General features: G+C 35.1%; 1 protein-coding gene across 2 annotated transcripts in view; it reads right to left on the minus strand.

Annotated features, from left to right (window-relative positions):
• The window catches only part of CCDC7 (coiled-coil domain containing 7), a 71789-nt gene that overhangs the window by 23312 nt on the left and 26835 nt on the right, over positions 1 to 21642 (minus strand). For both annotated transcript variants that reach the window (XM_064505805.1, XM_064505807.1), the window contains 11 exons: positions 20304 to 20369; positions 18083 to 18727; positions 16376 to 16455; positions 14480 to 14933; positions 12501 to 12576; positions 11596 to 11694; positions 10570 to 10680; positions 7986 to 8102; positions 7056 to 7172; positions 4766 to 4885; positions 1825 to 1950 (listed from right to left, as the gene is read on the minus strand). In XM_064505805.1, the coding sequence (XP_064361875.1) occupies positions 1825 to 1950; positions 4766 to 4885; positions 7056 to 7172; positions 7986 to 8102; positions 10570 to 10680; positions 11596 to 11694; positions 12501 to 12576; positions 14480 to 14933; positions 16376 to 16455; positions 18083 to 18727; positions 20304 to 20369 (2011 nt within the window). The remainder of the gene's footprint in view (positions 1 to 1824; positions 1951 to 4765; positions 4886 to 7055; positions 7173 to 7985; positions 8103 to 10569; positions 10681 to 11595; positions 11695 to 12500; positions 12577 to 14479; positions 14934 to 16375; positions 16456 to 18082; positions 18728 to 20303; positions 20370 to 21642) is intronic.

The following is a 21642-nucleotide window of genomic DNA, read 5'->3' on the forward strand; positions in this document are numbered from 1 at the left end:
TGTTTGCTCTCACTCAGTTTTCTAAAAACTAAAGGCTTTTCTGCTTAAGCAGCTTGTTCTTCTTATTACTTACTATTTACTCTATTTTATTCAGTGAATCTGCAAATGGTCACCTATCATTTTGCGGCTTTTCCCAAGTCACTGTGGAAAACATTAATCAGCCAAAACTCAAGTATTAATCTCTGCAGGAAATCACTTGATTATGTTCCCCGTTTACATCAGCATTTTGAAAGCCACCAGGTATTCAGCTGCAGTCTGTCTGACAGGACAGATGATTTCGTATGTATCTAATTTCGTATTTATCTAATTTCTTAATAAAAATATCTTTCCGTAGAACTCTTTTAGAAGTCTGTTATGTCAACATTATAATTGCTATTAATCAACAGGGTAATTTTAACACCCCTGGGGGAAAAAAAAAAAAAAAGATTTGGCTTGCATGGATCTTCCATAAAAGAGTATTGACCGACATCATTATTTCCTTCCTTTAGTTTTCTATTAATACATTCCTGTTAAATTATTCTATCCAAGATCACTGTCAAACTGATACCGCTCCATACATCCTTTGAAAATATCAGCACATCATTAGCCTCATTACAGCTTTCTGGAAACTTGCCAGTTTAAAGAATTACTATCACTTAACATTAACCATCCAGACAACTCCTTAATTACTTCATTTATTAAGTATCTTTATTAGACAGTTTTCAGCTCACACATATGTAATCAGCTAATGCATAGGCAGACTAGAACACTGCCTATGCCCCTATGGTGCAAAATTCTAATAAAAAGTTTACTATTTCTCTCCCTTATACAGCACCTTTTCTGAAATATCGCATCAGTTCCATTAAAGTTTAATAAAATCTGAAATTCTGACACAAATTGGTAAAAATACCTTTCTGAACAAAGCTATTCCTGTTCCCAGAAAAGCTTTTAAAATTAAAAAAATTTCCAAGGATATTCTGAATTTAAAGTCTATAAACATGTTTATACTAAAATGGTTTCTTATAATTACAATATTAGGGCATTACATTTTCTTGTTAAAGCTATAAAAATGCAACTATCCACATAAGAATAGTGGTAAGTAGTTATTAAACTATGATTTGTACATAGATTCAGAACACATTCAAGCTAACACCTCAAACCATGGTACTGCTCTTCAGATTCCTGTATAAACAAGATAGAATCCTATTAGGCAGCTGAGTAGAAAAGAGAACTACAACCTGTAGTAAGTATTTTAACATATACCGAGAATTTTAAAGGTAAATTTGCCTATTGTTAGTATTACTTAAAAACATATTTGGACCTTTAACTATATTCTTCAGTTCTATTAAGCACTGAATTGAGAAGAAAAGTTAGAATCTTCCAAAAATATTTTACACATGACCCTTCCTTTAATTCCAGATAAATTTTTTTTACTGATTAAAACATAATTAACTACAAAGTTTCAGCTTTCCATAGAGATTAATTTTTCCTTTAAAGTATAGACTCAAAAACTTTTAACATTACAGTACTTCTAGCTTTTTGAACTTTGACCATGTATTTGTTGTTTGCAGTTATCCTTCTTCTCTGATGCCTCCAAAGTATTCTGTATTATAAACTATTATATCTATACTATGCTTCATATTCATAGAAAATGGTAGATTCTTCCCAGTTCATATAACAAATCTTAATTCAGAATTTTAAGAAAAGTAAGCAGAAAGGAGACAGAGACAAACAAGGAGAATGAGCACAGTCATAGAGACAAATCTATCTGTAGAAACCTACTGGACAGTCAATAGGGAGTAAGCAAAACTCTCTGTATTCATATGATATAAAATCTGCACTCACCATAAAATCTGTAATTGTCTTCTTGGTCTACTACAATAGTCTGTGCTTGTTGCAAATCTTGTGAATTTTCTTCCAGACTTGACAGCAAAATATTTTTTTGGTTGATTAATTCTTTCAGTCTGTCCTCTACAGAGAGACATTTTAGTAAAGAAAAAGTATTTATATTTTGCTAGACTTTTAGCATGAAATAGAGGAAAATATTCAACACAGAAAATCACCTTAACATAACTTCATTAACAACATTAAATACATTTGTTCAACATCTTCAGTAGATGTTTGGAAAGAACATTCAGGTTACAAACTGATACTGCTTCAGAAAAACCGCTGTGTTCTACCACACTTACAATATGGTATTTAAAGAATTTCTCCAATATAACTATAATTTAAAAAAAAATATTTTGTGTGTGTGTGTGTGTGTGTGTGCACGCATGTGCATGTGTGTGATTATTTCATCACTGTTTGACAGAGGCAGTAAATGATCCAAAGCATATTAATTATCCAGCTAGCTGCTGCTTGTTGTCATCACAGAATGTCTTACCTCATTTTCAGTCACTTGCAGGAACATGTACCTGGAAAACTAAAACACCTAATCGTTGTCAGTCTGCTTTTTCAAAAAGACCAAGCTGTCTCCCAACCAACAGTGCAATCTCTTAGTGCCTGATATATTGTCTCCATTTCAGATTATCCTATTTTCTTTCACAGTTACTGCCATTACAATCCTCATCATCTGGGCTCATAAAAAACTGCAGCCTATTTACACAGTGACAGCTTGTTTTGTATTAGCTAGAAGTAATCTACTCTTAAGGTATGGAATTCTACATAGCTAGCGAGAACATCTGCCTGAATTTAACTCACTTAAAACTCATTTGGAACCTCAAAAACACAACAGTAAAATCATCCAGAACAGAAACTTCCATTACTATGCATATCACAGCTTAGGAAACCAAAAATAAAACCTAAGTTTTGAGTTTTCTACTGCAATGTACATATCAGCCTAAATATCTTCATTTATGCTTGACAAATGACTAAAATCATGCAAGTTAGTAACATCTAACTTATCAGATGACCCCATGATCATCATCTGGTAAGGAAATAATTTCTGGTTTTGAAAGGTCTCACACACGCTTCTTTTCTGTAAGTTCTTTCTTGAAAACCAGATGAATAGTAGTGGTCTCCTCTTTCTGTCATCTTTAATAACACTTTAATAAAAATGTCATGACACTAAGATATTAAAGATTAGATTCAAATGAGTGATTTGCTGACAGCTGACCAAATTGTGTCTACATCAGCAAGAAACACAGCATAATAGAAGCAGATACGTAAGACTTAAATGGTGGTAATGACCAGACTTCCACACTATACATATTCCAGTGGGTTTAATTCAGATGAGCTCAAGTCTGATTCCACGGCTTAAAAGTCTATTAGCAGTTGGAATACATTAGGTGCACTCCTGCAACACATCTTTTAGCTTAGTTTCTTCTGGAAAGAATCAAGTTTACACTCTGAGATCATTTGATGATGTGAAGCAAAGCACAGTAAATTGGGGATGACTGGAAGATTCACTTTAACGGCACACTCCTGATCTGAACTTAAATGCAAACATAAGTATGCCTGCTATTAGCAATAGGGACCCGATTAGGCCAAACCAAGCCATGTATCATCAGATTCCAAACTGCAGTAAGAGAAAATGAAGCATGCAATCCTTCTAATTCTACATATATAAAGAAACATTACTGAACCTGTAATTGTATCATTATGTTTCTTCACATAAACTTAGATAACCATACAGCTTTGTTTATTCCAGACAGGTAAAATGAGACAGAACAGGAGGCAGTTGCTTGTTGCTTCTGTGAAAACCAGTATTACTCATTAAGAGTGTTAACTGTAGAGTTAGCACAGAAATATTTAAGTATTCTCCTGTAAGAAATTATACAAGTCTTGGAGACGCATTTAAATCAAAGATCTCAGCTCAGTAAATTATCTCATATGTAGAAAGTTTCAACTGTACTGAGAATATCAAAAACCCAAAGTGGAGAAGTCCATGATTTTTAAGAGAAAGTTAATTTAGATTTTCAGTTTGAAAGTTAAATTAATCAATTTTATGACTAAATTATTAACTTTGTACTTGCTAGAAAATCTGATTTTTTTCTATTTGGCTTGCTGCAAGACTCTACTGCAAGATTTGTAGATTTGGCTTCAGATTCACTGCTAAGTTCCTTCTTAACTCATTTAATGCAAAGTTTATTTTCTTCAGAAAGAGAAATATTTAATTGCTCTCTTTAATAGGCAATGCAGAAAAAAATAACAAAACAGATTTTGCTTATATGCTAATTACACTACATACACTTTTACAAAAAAATGTCTGAAAGATCAGTTGGTTTATAGAATTAAGTAACTCCCCAGAAATTCCTGTGGTGTGTCAGATAAAAACTTCACATACAGCATATCAAAGATTTAATGCATCTTCAGAAATTTAAAAATAAATCCTATTCTTATTTTTGCTTTTGTGTTCTAATGATACTATGGCAAGACAAACAATGAACAAGGCAATGCAATGAATTGTGACTAAATAATCTTGAACCTGAAAAAGCTTATTAATAAAGGGGTTCCCTGCATTTAAAATAAATTCTTTCATTTTATTTTCAAGTAAAGTATATGTAGTTGTAATCAATTATAATGAGGAAAGTCCGTTACCAGTATTTGTAACTTCATATCCAAGTGAGAAAAAATAGAGGTATTATTTTCATACAATTTATTACAGAAGACATTTAAAGAAACAATTCCAGAAATGGAATTTTGGATTAATAGATCTTTAACATTACAGAAGTCCGATTCTCTCATTCTGTTACTAAACTCCTCAGTAGAAAGAGCAATTTCTAACTAGACCTCAGAAGTTTACCCAAATTACAAACGCAGGCTCAAGTTCTAACTCTATCCTCACCATTTATGCTGTCTGGCAGGCTAATTATATTAGCCTCTACAATTTGCAGGTCTTTCAGAGTTAGTTCCAAACTCGACAATAGAAGTCGTCTTGTTTGTCGGATGTCGTATACTTGCTTTTCTATGCAAATGAAAGTATTTTATAATCAGCCATACACAAAAATGTTAATTCCAGCTTTCAAAATACATAAGATAAACACTTAAATTCAGAACACTAGTTATTTATGCTATTTTTACAGTAAATAATCATTTCTTTTACTACGTAGGATACAATTTTAATCTCTAGTGTAAGGAGAGGAGGAAAACAGCATGTAAACTTCCAGGCTCTCAGTGTAGTACCTAAGCGAGGTCAATTTTCTTATGCCTTCCCATACGCACAGTTCTTCTGAGAAACTACTGAAAGGCTTTTCTTGTTGTTGTTGTTGTTTAATTTTGCCTTGGTACTTGTATTGCAGTATTTCCATATCCTCCATTTGTTTTCCATCTCTCCCTCCCGTTATTTTCTACTCCTTTTTGTAACACCTTAAGATCCTCTTATTTTTGTCCACATTCTGCTGAATTTCTTTTCTCACACCTTTATTTTCTCTGTTCACTATGCTGTTCTACAGAAATTCCTTTGCTAACACAAACACCAAAACATCTGGAAAATCTTCATCCCCTAAAGACTGCTATCTCAAATCCTTTGTATCATATTCATTTTCCTTTTATTCTTAGTGTATTGAACTTTGAATGATCTCTTACCTTTCACTAGGCTTTGCCTTGTTTGTAACTCTTCTTTGATGGCTACAGAATCCTTTCTTTCTCTACAATCCCACAATTTTCCAATTATTCCCCTTTAGCTCTCTGCCAATTTCTAATCCCTCTACTTATGAAGAGCAAAAGCAGCAGCTTTGCAAAAAACAAGCCAGGGAACCTCCCTCCTTGCTTAAGTGCAGCAGAAAGTCAGAAGTAAAACTTCAGAGATGCTTCCTCTTGGTTATCAGGAATACGTTACATGTATATCCAAATGACAGCTCTTCAGATATGAGTGGCTCAGAAAGAGGAAGAATTACTTGCAGGGAATGCAGATGCTACTTTTTACAGCAAGCTGATCTGACATCTAAACTCTATCATCTGGCTAGTTGGGCCAGTAGCAGTTTAGAAAGCTTCAGAAGCATAACATCAGCAGACATAAGCAGTCCTCCTTAAGGCAAGGTGTTCTGTTTTCTGAATTGATTGTAGCTGAGGTATCGAGTTCAAATGAAGGTACACTTCCCGCTACACGCTATCGGACCAAACAAGCCAATGTGATATTGCCAAGCAGAACAGCAGTATGGCTGACTGTGATTATTACAGTGTTGTTAACTATTTTTTTTTCTTCTTGAAGTTATGTGGAAAGTGAAAGCCCTTTGCAAGCTATATGAAAGCATGCAAAAGTCAATTACAGCCAATTACAACTAGTGTATGTTATGCCTCCCTCATGAATGCTTGGGTTCCACTAACAAAAGGTCACATCAGCAGCGTATAGAAGTGGTCCAGACAACCTCAGAGGTAAGGAAGATGATGACACCACCAAGAGATCATCATCAAGAAATCAACACCTCCTGATGAGAACTTAGCATACTGCCATGACATCTCACCCAAGGAAGACCAGTTATTGACCTTGAGAATCTACAAGTACTTGAAAACAGGTAAGGGGTTGGAATAGCTTTCTTGTTGTTTGTATATTGCTGCATTCTCAGTGAATTCTTGGATCCTCATAGCATGCGAGTTCCTTTGGGCTTGGTGAGTATCCTGTTAGGTGTCTTACTCTGCAGACAAATCTGTGCCCTTTATCGGCTTCCCTTGTGCCATATGATAGAAAATAAGACACATTTTACTTTCAGTGACTAGACCAGATTGTCTGTTAAAGTTATGATTTGCTCAACAGTGAGCATGTGTGTTTGTATGTGTGGGAGACAGAAATAGGTTGAGGGATTTATCAAGAAATAATTTATAGTTTTTTCTGATTTTTTTTTCTTTTGCCTATCTTTGTATGCTTGGATAGAGCAGAAAATTCTTAAGGCTAATTCTCCTTTCTGGTGCATAGGTCAGTTCAGAATATTTGCTCACATACCTTCCATGACTAGGAAAATACGATCATTTAATATATTCCGAATCAGACTACTCTTCTCAATTTATAGATACAAATGATAACATATATTAGTTTTCAGTAAAAAATTAGTACAAATTTTCAGTACAAAAACCATAAAGATCCATCCTAGGACTGCCTACCAAAGTTATATCTACATACAGATAAAATTTCCTCTCACCATCAAGCCCACGTATGCCTAGCTGATCTGCTATGAAAGCCTCCACTTGCTGCAGGTCTTTCAGTTTTGCTTCCAGACTTGTAGCTAAAATCCTTTTTAGCTCATATCCATGTCCTTCTATAGAAAAAGGATGATTTTAAACTCATAAAATAGAGAAAAATATATTATGTATTTTAAAGTTTTACAAGTTATTGTAATTCAAAAATTTAAGCTATAGTATTTACTGTTGAAAAGTTGCCTTTGCATTCTCATAGTAAATACATTATACTAAATATCACACACAGCAACTACTCACACTATTTTAAAAAATATATAAACTGAAGAATTAAACCATTCTGTAAACTGCTATGGACTATCACATATGAAATAATGCATGTATATTAAAACCCTGTCTTTGTACAGCTTAGGAAATAACACCAAATAACTTCTGTCTGATAAAACATTTATAAGATCTTTGATAACATTTAACAATTATAGTGACAATGGCAGACCTAGATTAGAAGAATATTTCTTATGCATATTCAACCACTGTGCTCCTAAGTTAACAATCACTTAAAATGTGTTTTCTTTAACAGTACCAAAGTAGCATTCAGTCAGCCTAAAACATTACGCACCAATGTGAGACCAGCCCTCTCCTTTGGTTGATGATCTTTTTCACATAAGTAAGAAGAAATATTGCTTTCAATTCCTTAGGTTTTGGGGTTTTTTTTTGTTTTGTTTTGTTTTTTGTTTTTTTTTTTTACACAGGTCTCAAAAGAATTCCAAACATTAAAATTGGCTAAAATCATTTCCATGTTTATAAAAATCCAATCCTGCACTGTTACTGCAGAAAGATTCCTAGTAAGACTGTCCCAATGATTCTACAATATGGACATACAAAAACTGTTACTGAATAAACAATTTGGTATCGGACTTCAGCTCTGTACTTACCACTTATATTGCCTGTTTGGTCATCTGCCAGAGCCAGTGCTTCCTGCAGGTCTTTCAGATTTGACTCCAAGCTTGCAAGAAGTTTTGGTAGCTTATTTAATCTATCCTCTGCAATAACTGCAAAATATCAATCATCAGCTGGAAAACTACATTTAGGTATTTCTTTTAAAAATTATATCCTTTCAGATGAATCTTGAACTTAAAAGTACTAAAAATAATAGTGATGTAATAAATTATTAGCCTGTATGTCAGTAATATTTAAAAGATGTTTCTAAACCTTGAACATAAAGTGTCATCTGTTCATATGTAAGAAACATCAAAATTGTGTGTAATGTATAAAAACAATGATACTTTACTATCTTCTTTTTCAATACTGTCCTCCTAAATGTGTTACATTTTAAAATTTTAGACCTTCAGAACAAAGATTATCTTTTTGTTTGTAGCACAATGTAACTGTGATTCTCATTCCAGTCTCTGGATCATATAATTAAATCACATAATTAAACCAACTGCAGAAGTCTCATTAACTGCAGTGCAGTCCATTTTTAGTCTAGTCATTGACCAGCATGAATCATCTGGGCCCTGGGTCCCCCTCTTCTGGGTTCAGCTACCTGTGCTCAAGGACAGCTCTGATGTGGTGCAGCTGGGTAACCCGGGCATGAGACTACTGTAAGGAGACCTGTGTGAGAAAGTGCTGCGAGAAGCCTCTTTGGGGGTCTCCCTGCTTAGCTTGGGAGTTGTATGAGCCTTCAGACCCTTGCCCTTGGATCTTTGCCTGAGCCACATTGCAGGCATGCCTCTGACCATGAATATCACTAATCCTGACCTGCTGACTTGATTTCCTAGCTTGACCTTGGACTTGCCTTGTCATTATAAATTTGCCTGGCAATCACTGAACTGCTAGTTGACCCTGGTTGCTGTCACCAGACCCGATTTCAGCCCTGAGGTGCTGACTTGACTTGCTGACTTGACTTCCAGCCCCGTCTCATTGGTTTGGATTTGTCTTGTGATCTGGACTGTTAGCTGACCATAATTATCATCATCAGACCTGCTTTGCTTGCCTTGCTCAGCAGCTGCAGGATTGTGCCCTTGTCAGTGAGGACATTGCCCCTGCTTGCCTTGCTGTCACCCTCATCTCCCACTAGCTTTCCTTTGTCGGGCAACCCACTCTTGCTGCCTGACATAAATAATCTCACTGCTTTTCATCTCCCATCTTCTCTTTCGCCTTCTTCCTATTTTTGATGATATTTGTCATTCTTGCTTCCTGGCATTTTACACCTACTATACTTTGAAGATCCTTTTTTCTGCTCCAGAACTTTCCAGACAGTTCTTTTCCAGATTGTTCTTTTAGCTCATTTTTGGATGAGTCTTTTTACTCTCTCCCCACTCTCTCATTTTTCCATTCTCTCCTCAGGGCTGTGCCCAAAGCCTTTGGCTCATCTTCCATTAAGTTCTGTCTCTAAGCGAAATCATCAGCTGACACATCTTCGGTTTTCATTTCCATGCTGATGACTAACAAATCAAGCTCAACACCATTAATTGCTCCTCTTGTAAAATTCTCCATCTGTCCTTCTCTCATTTCAAGGTTTTATTAGCTTAAACTAAACTTGCGAAAAAGAGCTAATACCTTTTTTTCCAAAAACTCTCTGCACTTCTACTTTTCACTACTAGCTTTCCTGATACTCAGGCCCACAAGCTCAGGATAATTTTTAAGTTTTCCCCCACAGTGTTAAAAAAACAAAAAACAATCAAACAAAACCCTTGGGATCCTGCTGTTTTCTTTTTTCAACATTTTTCCATTTTATCTTTCATCTCCAAAGCCTAATCTCCACTCAACGTCCTCCTTCCCTGTTCATCCAAACGCAGAAGTTGCCTCTTTTCAGTCCTTATAAAATGCAACCTTTTGCTTTGTTCATGTAACACCCTTGCCTCAACACTGTCCCATCTGAGTTCTTCCACCAACTTCCAGTTCTCTTTTACATCAAATGTAAAGTTTTCAGTATTGCTTTTGTCTATGCGATATATAAATCTACATCTTACTTAAAAAAAAAAAAAAAATCTCTATTATGTAGAATGTTTACACTAGTTACCAAGCTGAAGAGGTATCTGAGCTAGTTTTAAACTAGCCAGGTATTCAAGAAGCAACAGTGAAGTAGCAACAGTGGTACTGAGCTTCTTGGCAGGATATATTATCCCACACTCAACTTTATGCAGTTGTGCATACATATTCTTCCTATTCTTCCATATAGCTCTACAGTTCCCTATATATTCTCTCATTAAACTTCATGGTGATTTATGTGCTGTACATTCTTCCAGTATTCCCATCTTGTTTAATTTGACAGTCTGTCATCTATATAGCAAATAATTTAAAGTCTTTTAGCCTATTTGTATTTAAGTTCCTCTTAAAATAATTGTGCTTTTCATGACGTCTCCAGGAATTCTCTCTAATCTACTTTCTTGTCCTTAGACTTGGAGTTGCTAGAGTAGTAACATTTCTTAAATATGAGTGCATATGAGATGTTATAGTAAAATAAACATGTACCTAAGTAATAAAACACAGATCTCTACATTATTCTGTATTTACCAGTAATGCTGTCTATTTCACTGTCTTCAAAAGCTTCCATGTCTTGCAGATCTTCTACACCTGGTGACAGCTTAGCAAGCATGCTGTGCAAAAGCTCTGTTGTTTTCCTCCCTAGATAAAGATGAAAGCTATTCAGAAAGACATTCAAAAGACAAAACTTCTAGACAGTATCTAATGGGTTTCCTCTAGAAACTGACATAGAGTACTTTCTAAAGAGAGCAAGTGTAAACTTTCTATAACTCTAAGAATCAGCTATTATCACATTTCTTTCTGCAGGAATGTCCTGTGAGACCTTGGTGAAAAAAAGAGAGAAGAAGAAGAGACTGAAATACGTAATTTTTATTTACCAGCAATCAACATAAGTAAAGTGGGATGACCATGTGCAGCCAATGCTGGGATCCAAAAAATAATTATTGCCTATTTCACACATACCATGCCCTGAACAGCATGGTTGTAACTACAGAGGTGCAGCTAAGGAATAGTGAAGGTATTCACAGCTTCCCAGCACAAGCAATCAATACCCCATGCTCTCTCATTTCTCAAGTGAGGTCTCTTGAGTTGTCTTGTGTAGCCAACAATATTTGAAGCGACCTTCTGGACTCTACATCTCCGAATTGCTGTTGGGTAGGTAAACACTCCAAACAGTTTCATTCGGCAAGGAAGACAACGTATATACCAATATGGACAGGACATTTTGACCCATTTTGGAAAGCACACGTGGCACAGATTTTGTTCAAGTAATTAGGTTGTTCTAACAACATATGTCATTTCTTCCCCACATGAAAATTTTAGATTTTGCATCCTTTATTATATCATCCTTATTAGCCATATTATACAGATAGATGAGGAAATAGCACAAACTCAATGGTGCTTGGGATTTTTTGAAGTTGGTCAAGCTTTACTAAGTTATTAAAAAAACAAACAAAAACAGAAGAAAAAACACTTCACTGGGGGTGAAGTGTCAACGTCATTAGGAAATATATAAGTTTTCTTACCAGATCCCTAAATTATCAGCTTTCCACTTACTAGTGTTCAGGTCAGCTTCTGCCAGAGAAAGTGTTGACGCTTGTTGCATTTTATTCATTTGAGTTAATAATAGAAGTCTTTCTGCATTTGAAAAAAGTTCTATCGCATTGGGAATGTAACAAAAAGCATAAAGTTATTTAATGAAAACACATAGTTCTTAATCTAGGACAGAGAAACAGAGTAACACATTTTACTTTAAAACTATGTTCTATATTTAATAGTATGATCTTTTTGGAGTAGAGTGTTTTGTATACAAATGCATAATATACTGTAGCCTTGATTATCTTTCATATTAAATTCATTGCATACTCTCCTGTTAATGTAATGAAGCTTTGAAACAACTGAAGCACCTTTAGTATAAAACATGTTCAGTCTTATGTTTATCCTTAGTCTGAAGATCAAAATCACTAATAAAATCAATGATATTTCTGTTCTTACTCATTTACCTAAAAATGAGTGTTTAATTTATATTACTTCATATCTTGCAACTTATTTGCATGATGAGAATAAGTTCAAAAGACAATGCAAAATTTGCTCTTATCAGAACACACACCAGCTCAATTAATTATGGTTCTTCTCTAACTCTTTTATAACAGCTTATCTAAATACTGTCCATCTACGTGCAAGGGCTGTTACAGATATAAATGCCCAGGATGTTGCTGGGCAAGATCAACATCCTTGATGGCATTAAATTGCCTGTGTTTACCCGTATCTTCTATAAATACTCAATTCAGTTAAAAATACATTCATTGATGTAAGAACGTCCCAGTGTTTCAGAGAAAAATGCTTCTCAATACACTTAAAATAGTGAATTTGGGACATCTCTGGTAATACATTCCAGCTTGATGGCACTAGGATCAGACATAGCCTATCTTCTTTCTTTCAAAAGAGAAGAAAATATTTACCTTTGACATCTACTACTTCTTTTTGAGTCCACGGAAGATTTTTTTTCTCAAGTGAGTGAGTTTCCAAAGTTACATTCTATAAATAAAAATAACAGCATTATGTTATATTGTCTGCTAATAATTTTCAAAAATTTACAGGACATATGTTATCTTTATATGGAGTCTTAGAACACGTATAAAAGTGAAACATTCTACAGTGCTAATAGGAATAAAACAAAACTGGAAAAATAGGTCAGTTAAGAAAATAAGGGAATTTTTTCTACTGCAATCAATTTCTCCATGTTTAAACAGCTACAGTTCAGATGACAAACAAGATGGTTTTCCCCACAGAATGAAGCTATGCTAAGTGTCAATTGTTAACATAGGGAGAGTACTGACACAGCAATACTGTATCAATAAAAAAAAATTATTAAATTCACCTGTATGGTGTACAAGAGAAATGAATAAACTGTCCTTCTCATTTGCCTCTGCTTCTTCTCAAATATATCACTACTATACAAAGTTCACAAAACAGACTTCAGATTAAGACAGACAAAATGTATATGTAAATTTGCAGGGACTGTGGTTACCAATATCTTGGAAAATAAACAGTTAAGAGTATTTAGTTATTTCTTCTCAAAATCATCTTTTGTTATCTTGGGACTGCAGTTCAGTGGAACATTTTTTTTGGCAAAAAAATCAGTCTTAAAAGTTTCTACCATCCCATACTCCCAGCCACTATTCTCTCCACAGCACAACAGTTTGCTGCCTTCTCAGCTGTACTAATTGAATGTTTTGCAAGACTGTAGTCTAAAATGATCTATATTAAAGATGAAGTTTGCTGGTTATACTTTTTAATACTGCACTGAACTGCAACTAGTCCCCAGGCACACTGCAGAAACCCTAGAATCTGGCTCCTTCAGACTTGAACACCAGACTGAATGTCTTTAAATCAAAAAAATAACAGTATCAAAATGTAACATGGAACATTCTATTACAAAAAGAAAGAGTTAAATTCAAAAGTCTATTGCTACTGAGCTAAGTACTACTAATTCAATGAAAACAGAACATCAGGGTACATGAATTCCATCTAAGTTTCGCCATAAGCAGTATTCAACCGACCAACTCTGAGATGAGTTAAAATAGCCTTATTGTCCAGCATCTCTCAGCACTAGAGACATCTCAAATTGAGAAGAGCTTCCATATCGACTCAGAAAGTTTTCTGTACACATGAAGCTTCTGGAAATCTGATTACCCGAATTCTATCCAAGTACCATCATTAAAAGGAGACAACAAAATGCTGCTGTCCCAGGAGGATTATCTCACATGTGCATTATAGGATGCCTGGAATAATGATACTTTTAACCCTCCTGCTAATGCTGGGTTTTCTTCAGAATGGTATGAAAGATTTAAACTGTCAGAAAGAAAACAAATAGCTAAAATAACAAAACCCAGAGAAGTCTCAGATCAGACAGCCAAGTTAGGACAGTGACTAAACCACATAGTTGGGGAAGTTTTCTTTCAATTTTCTTAATGCAAATGAGAATGCTTGATAGTTTTTAGTGGAGCTGTGCATATCTGAAAGACACATCCATTGGAAAAAGAAAAAAGAGAAAATAAAGAGAGAGGAAAAGAAAAAGAAACCAAAAAACCCACTTTTTGAACACAATGGTAGCTAGAGAGAACCTGAAACTTTGAACCAAAAAAAACCAGCTTCCTTCCTTTCTTTTAATTTCTTACTGTGTGCAGGGGCAGGCTATTTTGTGTATTTATTTTTGTTAAAAAATTCCACATTGTATCAAAGGAATACTTAACTATCATCAGTAATTGTGCATAGTACATTGGGGATTAACTCTCAGGGCTAATGATGATCCAGTTATTCAATTGTTGATTAATAAATCAAAAGAAATATATAAATATCTACTCACTAGTATTGGAGTTACAAAATCTAACTCAAAATCACCAGAAAGTATATAAAATGAAAATAAATAATACTTTACTGTAGCGTGTGTGACAGGAAGAACTGGCATAGGTGCCTTTTTGTCTTCTTGAGTAGTAAGTGCAGGCATTTTTTCTTGGGTCTCCAAAGTGGGTATCTTTTCAACAGGGAAAACAGAAACTTCTTCAGCATCCTGAGATTCAGAAGATGTTTTATGACTGGACAGGGAGCTTTTAAGAGGAGCCACATCTTGATATATGGGAGGTAAAACTGATGGTAACATATTGTTTTCATACAATGGTAAAGAATGCCCTTGACCTTGGACACTGGGTTTAGCAGGCATAGCAGTCTTCTGTCTTTCTGATATTAGTTGGGGTGAATCTTCATGTACATTTAAAGACTTGGGCAATAATTGATCTTGATAATTTAAGGAGAAATGTGACTCCGACTCTCCTTGGATTTTTGGAAGGTTCACAAAATCTGAATCGGTGGTGCCACATGCCTCTTTCTGTGTGCTGCAGGGTTTTAAAATAGTCAGCATTAACTAAAAGGTCAAAGAAGGTATGCTCTTATTTGAGAGAAACATATCAGTGTGAAATGCATTAAGCTTTAAGTTGCTCTACATGTAAAATTAAGATTTCTTTTGCAATACCATTTAAGTTTTCCTTCCTCTTACTTACCTGCCTCTACAATCAGGATTACCAGGAAAGGGCCGAGCCCTGCTCTTACCAGGAAAAGATGGTAAGAGACATAAAAGCGCACCTACTCTAGAGTGCAGGAGTTTTGACTCCTGTTGTCTCAGAGTGGCAGGAGCACAGGTAACAGACTCTGCTTCAGAGATGGTCCTTAAGAGCTTCCTGACCATCTCTCTGCAACAACAGTTGTCTTCAATTAGAAGACAAGGATCATTTGTTTAATCTAGAAGATGTAATTCCTATCTTGAGCTGTATAACTAAATATGCTCAACTCCCACTGCTTCTATCTCCCTTTCTTTCCATAAGGCTATTCTCACTTCCTTGCCACTAACCCATATAGATCAGAAATACGTAACACTACCTCATGCCACGTAACAGCCCTTTGGAGGACTGTGGGGTTCCTGTGACTAGCTAATCTCAGAAAGACGTTCCCAGGAAGAGATAAAGGAAGGTACAAGCTATAGAAATCTTGTTACAACACTATGTACCATTTTTCCTAGCACAAGTAATATAGTTTAATACAAAAATCCTTCTAAACTACATTACAGAGATTAGTTTCACCATCAAAGGCTGCAAGGAGAATAGGGTTAGCAGTGAGGGCTGCATAACACTTTATACCAAATACATGGAAGAATAAGGATACTCTGGATTCACGTGCACCCTAACAGGAGCCTGCCAGAAAGATGACTCCAGTCTCAAGCACAAGTACCAAAGGTAGACTACATTTATATGAATAGCTCTCCACATGCACAAAAAATCTCCATATATACATCCCCATATATAAACATATCTATTAAATATCTATATATAGATATCTATAGCTCTCTCTATATCTAGATATAGAAAGAGAGGGAGATGAAGCAGCACTAAAACATAATGCTTTTTTCTATAACAAAATGTTTCAAAGATGCCTAGAACCCTTGAACTCTGGATTTGCATAGGGACTGCTATGAAATAAAAAGAATATGAACATCTGAGATCTGAAACTAATGACGACGTGATTGCATTATATTTACAGAAATATTTAAAACTTCAACAAATTTTTATCAATTTAGCTGTAAGCCACTGTAACCTTGCTCATCTTCTACCTTGTGAATAAAATACTAAAGATTTTCCCCACTCTAAGCCTCTAAAATTGTTTTATGCAAATTAAAATTTCTGAATCTTTATATTGGCAACTTCAGACCCATTCAAGAAATACTGAAGAATTAAAATACTATAGGCCATAAAGCTATACTTTTCATTCTCTAAACTATTCCTACCTGTTATCCAGGGAAATGCCTTCATTTGCTTCTGTGGTTTTCTTAGCTGTAACCAGTCCTTTGGGGTCTAATTTCAAAGGCTGCAGGAAAACGATATACTTAAATAACAGGAAAATAATTGACAAGTTTTCTGTATTAAGACAATTGGGAAACTGTATTAGCTAATTTTTACAGGCATTACTTTGTGAAAAGAGTGAAAAAGAAAACTGATACGTGGCTTGCACAAAGCTATTTCAGGGCCTATGTCAGGTAAATTTAAACAGACAAAAAGGAAATCAGTGAAACAATACAATCTGAGTAATCGATATGGCTCAACTATTTTGAACAGCTTGGAAAGGAATGGTATTTTTAAAGTTACACTGCTAATGCAAGAGTCAATAAAGTCATGGCTATAGTCATTTAGAGTATTTTGGTACTACTTTTGTCCACAGCAAGGAATGAAACATGGTCCCTGGACTAACTGAGACAAACCAGTTTAAGCTTAGGATCCTGCAGAGCACACTAGCTGCTTTCAATACTTCCTTGGAAACAGAGCACACTCTGCGCCCATACACCTATGAATATGCACTACAGTCACCATGCATTTACCTCATGCACAACAGAACACCATGCCAGTACTCTCAATACAAGGAATTTATGCTTGACACATGCCCTCAGTTATTGTTTCTCACCTGTGAGTACACCCTACTTCATCAGGTCTACCCAGGGGCCAGACTAATCCTCCAGGAAAAGACCATCTAAGTGATTACTAAGTGGACAATTAGGGACATCCTGGAAGAACTAGTGCTACTAAACCTGCGGAAATTGGAAGAGATGCTATCAGGGCATTTCACAGCACTCTGTTTCTGGCATCACCCTGAGAAATGAATATGAACCTACGGTCAGCTTCCCTCTGTTTACAGGAGACTTTGAATCCCAAAAGAATGGCATCCCCTTGCCAACACTATAGCATGCTATATCTCTCATACGACCTAGGAGAAAGTATAATTTGGTGCAAAGAACACATTTAGAGAGAGAAGAGAAGCCCCACGGAGCTTCAAAATCCTTGACTTCCACCAGCTGGCAGATTACCTGGGCAAGACCCTTATAAGCTAGCTGGTGACTTCCAAAAATCAGCAGAATGTCCAACTCTGCATTCACTAGCAACACCAGTTAGGCTGTGTGGGAATGCCCAGCGTGGACTGAAGACAGCTGCAGAGAGAGAGACAGTCTATGATTCACACCTCCCACTGAGAAGCAAGCTCACACTTCAGTTGTCTTCAGGGTGAAGACTGAGCTAGAATTGAATTAACTGACAGACAAGTAGAAAGATAATCAAGGATTAACAAAGATAAACAGGATGTCAAATGTGGAACACTTCAGCCTGTCTCACCTCATAAAGCTCATGCCACGAGAATGGTGAACCAGCACTTTCAGAATAGGATCTCTATGCCCTGCCCACTACTGCTATTACAAACACCCCAGTCTCCTGCACAAGCAGGTAGGAACACAATGTCTCCTGTGCATCTCCAGATCAGAACTAGTTCTGCCCAAATAACAGACAGGTCTCCAAAGGTAAATAATATGCTTATTCTTGACACTGTAATTTATAATTATCATTCCTGAAAAGTAAATCTTAACTGTAAATGGAGTAGAATTTTCTATCAATTCATCCTGTTTTTAAGGGAAAAAAATAAACAAACATAGAAGATACAAAAATGTTCTTACAGACTCTGATTTTCTGTTTGCTCTGGTTGCTGTTGACATTTGCTGGGTTTTACCAGATAACAGTGATGTTGGCTTCTCATCAGTATGTTTAGAAGAATACTGTATGTTTTCTTGTCCAGATGGATAAGCAGGAAGTCTTGGAGTCTCTCCCATGCTAGAAAGTAATTCTTTAGGTTTATATGACTCTCCTTGCTCCTGAAAAAGGTATTTTCCTTTTAGCTCGCTTGCTGAAACACCATGATCTTCAGACTTCTTTCCCTCCGTTAATCCTTTTTTTCCTAGTTTAACATCCTTCTTTTGAGACAGTATTGCAACTTCTTCAGTTTCCTCCATTTCTCCAGGACTTTTCGTTATTGCTTGTTTCGCTTGATTCTTTGCTAGCGATTTGTGTACTAATTCATCAGCTTCACTAATGGACTTGGATGGTGACACTTTATGATCCTCTCTGCTGCCTTCATTTTTAGTTGGTTTTTGGCCTTTTTTAGATGCATCTTCAGCACATTTTTTCATATCAATGTCAGAATCATCATTTTTACCCTTTTCTGCATTTTTGTAACTGATGTGTGCATCTTGAACAATTTCTGTGTCTTGAATAGGGACAGATGTTGCTAAGTTTGTAAGTTGCTTATTAGCATTTTCAGCTTCCTATATGATAAAAATATTTGCATTAAAATTAGTGTTGCTGTTTGGGCTCATTTCAATGCATGTAAATACTTCCCTAAATCCTTTTCAACTCAAGCATGTTCTCCAATACATTAAATTTAAAAAATAAGTTTCCAGTCAAATATACACTTATATAATATCTGTAACACAGCTATAGCAAAGCATCTTTTAAAATAGAAGTAATACGTAACAAGTGATTAAACCATTATTTAAAGCTTTTCATGCTGGAATAAGCTGAAAATATAACAGCCGAATTAAGTTTTCACAAGAAACTACTGAAAAATTCACCAAGAGCTCAAGGGCACATTCCAGTTAAAACTTCTTTCATACAATAAATTGTAGCATCTTCCCTATTATTATTACACAATATTAAATATTATTATACAATATTAAAGTCATGAAACAGACTTTTAAAATAAAAGCTAGAAAACACAGATTAATGTCCCAGTAGTTAAATACTTTTTCGATTCTCATGAAATTTGTTAATTTCTATATTGTTAAACTTACACCATTAAGTACAGAGGATAAAGTCTGATCAAATCAATTTCCTATTTCTTGCTTTTTTTTTAGGCTGCTACATTTTAGTGTCTCATCATTGTTTTCAGTATGCAGGGTTTTTTGTTTGTTTTTGTTTTTAACCAATGTACCAAATCATAATATAGGCAAGTTATAATCTTGTGTAAGATGACAGAATGCCTACATTTGAATTATTCTCAAATTAACCTTGCTCATCCTTTTAATCAATGGAAATATATGGACACTTCTAGAACACAATCTTATCAGAAGATAAACATCTAAAACAGTTTCATATAAACTGTTCATTAGAAGAGCCCAATTCTCTCTGCTAACTATAAAAAGAGCCTAGTAGACTAACTACCTCAGATGCAAACATCTGTGATAGATCATTAACATTAGGAGAAACTAATCTCATGCTAGTTTTCCCTTTTCTCTGAAAGGAGACAAAAAAGATCACTACAGTGATTTTAGTACCTTCTAGGAATTTCTCTTCTTCATTTCTCAACTTAAAAAAAAAAAAAAAAAAAAAAAAAAAAAAAAAAAAAAGTTGTTCCTTATAAGGAACACATTAAAGCAAGAAGCCCAAACTAAAAATAGGACAAATTAAAGGGAAAATAAAGAAGGTTAAACTCCTTTCCTCAAGTACTACTTCTCCAGAAATGTGTCTCTTTTCCATTGCCTTATCCTAGACATACTCAATATCTACCCATTAAAGAATATTATGGGAAAAATTCTCTTTTCTTTCCTGGAAGCATCTGGTGTTACTATAATTTCTTAAGGATACAAGATTAACAGAAGACTGATGTGAACTAACATGGCAGTTGTTAAGTTCCCTTTAGAATCTGTTAGCAAATGCTTTTAAAATTAAGTATGTTGTAATTCATAGTCCTGGGGATGCTGACATGCACAGAAGAGAGCTTTTTAAAGCAAAAAGCTAATTATACATTTCTATCTGAAACAGACATTATGAGTTGATTATTTTCCTGACATAATGGAACCTAAAAAACAAAAAACCCACAAAGTATGTTTTCTAAATCAGTACCTGTAAAGCTCTTTTCAGCTTTTCCTCAAGGATTATCTTCTCTCTTTGAAGAACATGCAGATGTTCCTGTGATGTATGAAAAGGATCTGTCAGACACTAATTCTTTCATGTTTATCTTTTGAATCTAAGACACTAACCTCAGAATTTTTTAATAATTAGCAAACATAAGTTAAAAAAAATTTTTTTCAATCTGATATGATGCTTCTATAAGTAAAAATCATTCTGTAGGTGTACCAATTACAACATTTTGACACACAAATTTATTTTGAAATATCTAGATTAGGGCTTGCAGCAATATAAGCAGGCCGTTTTATCTGATGCACTGAGACATTTTAATTTGGCTTGAATAGTTTTGCAGTGAAATATATCAACAGAGATTAATATCTCAACACGTACTGGCACTAATCTATACTTGTCCTCACATAAAAGTAACAGCTATGCTGCTGCAGAGACACACAGTGATCCTGTATTCTCAGATCTCCTAAGTCACCTTAGGTAATTCATAAAAACTCTCCATGCCTCAGTCTCCCCATCTGTAAAATGAGTATACTATTCTCCTACTTCACCAAGATGTAGAAGCATTTAATTAATATTTGTAAGGCACTCAAATACTACATAAGCCATAAAATACACTATATTCTAGTTTAATTTTACAGTGTTCTTAAACTGACGAGAATGAAAAAATATGCTGCATTCACGGATAAATAGTAAAAAACAGTGAATGATTTATTAACAAGCTCACTATGCAAAATCATCTATGCTACTATACAAATGTAATACAAGAAAATTGCTACATATATAAATCACAATGATAAACACAATTACACACTATAAATTAAAAGCATACTTAAAATATACAGAACATCAACAGATGGAATGAGAGGATCTACTAGCTATGTGAACACCCTTTTTCATAGAAAGGGAGTGATTCTGAAAAGAACTTAACAGTAACCGGAGAATCTTCAACCTGTGCTGCTTCTATCTAACAGCCATACAGCAGGTGTCTAGGCACAAAAAAAAAATCACACACTTCGTCCTAGCAGGAATCAGACAATACCCACTTTTTCCTCTTTCTGTGCTTCACGCATATGGTATAATGGGAGAGCGCACCAAATTTTTGGTGTGTTTCTACCTTGGGATTCTCTTGTTTGAGCAAAACTTTACTATATATTGTCACAAATGGCTACATAAAGGGAAGAAAGGTATGAAGGTTGTGAACATGCATACGTGAACAATACATATGAGGATATTCTAGATGCTGAAAGATAACCCTTCCTTCTTCCTCAAGTGATTGCCCATATGCTTATTAACAACGTGGATGATTCCAAGTACCACCTTC

Source organism: Dromaius novaehollandiae, chromosome 2 (assembly GCF_036370855.1).
Source record: "Dromaius novaehollandiae isolate bDroNov1 chromosome 2, bDroNov1.hap1, whole genome shotgun sequence".
NCBI lineage: Eukaryota > Metazoa > Chordata > Aves > Casuariiformes > Dromaiidae > Dromaius > Dromaius novaehollandiae.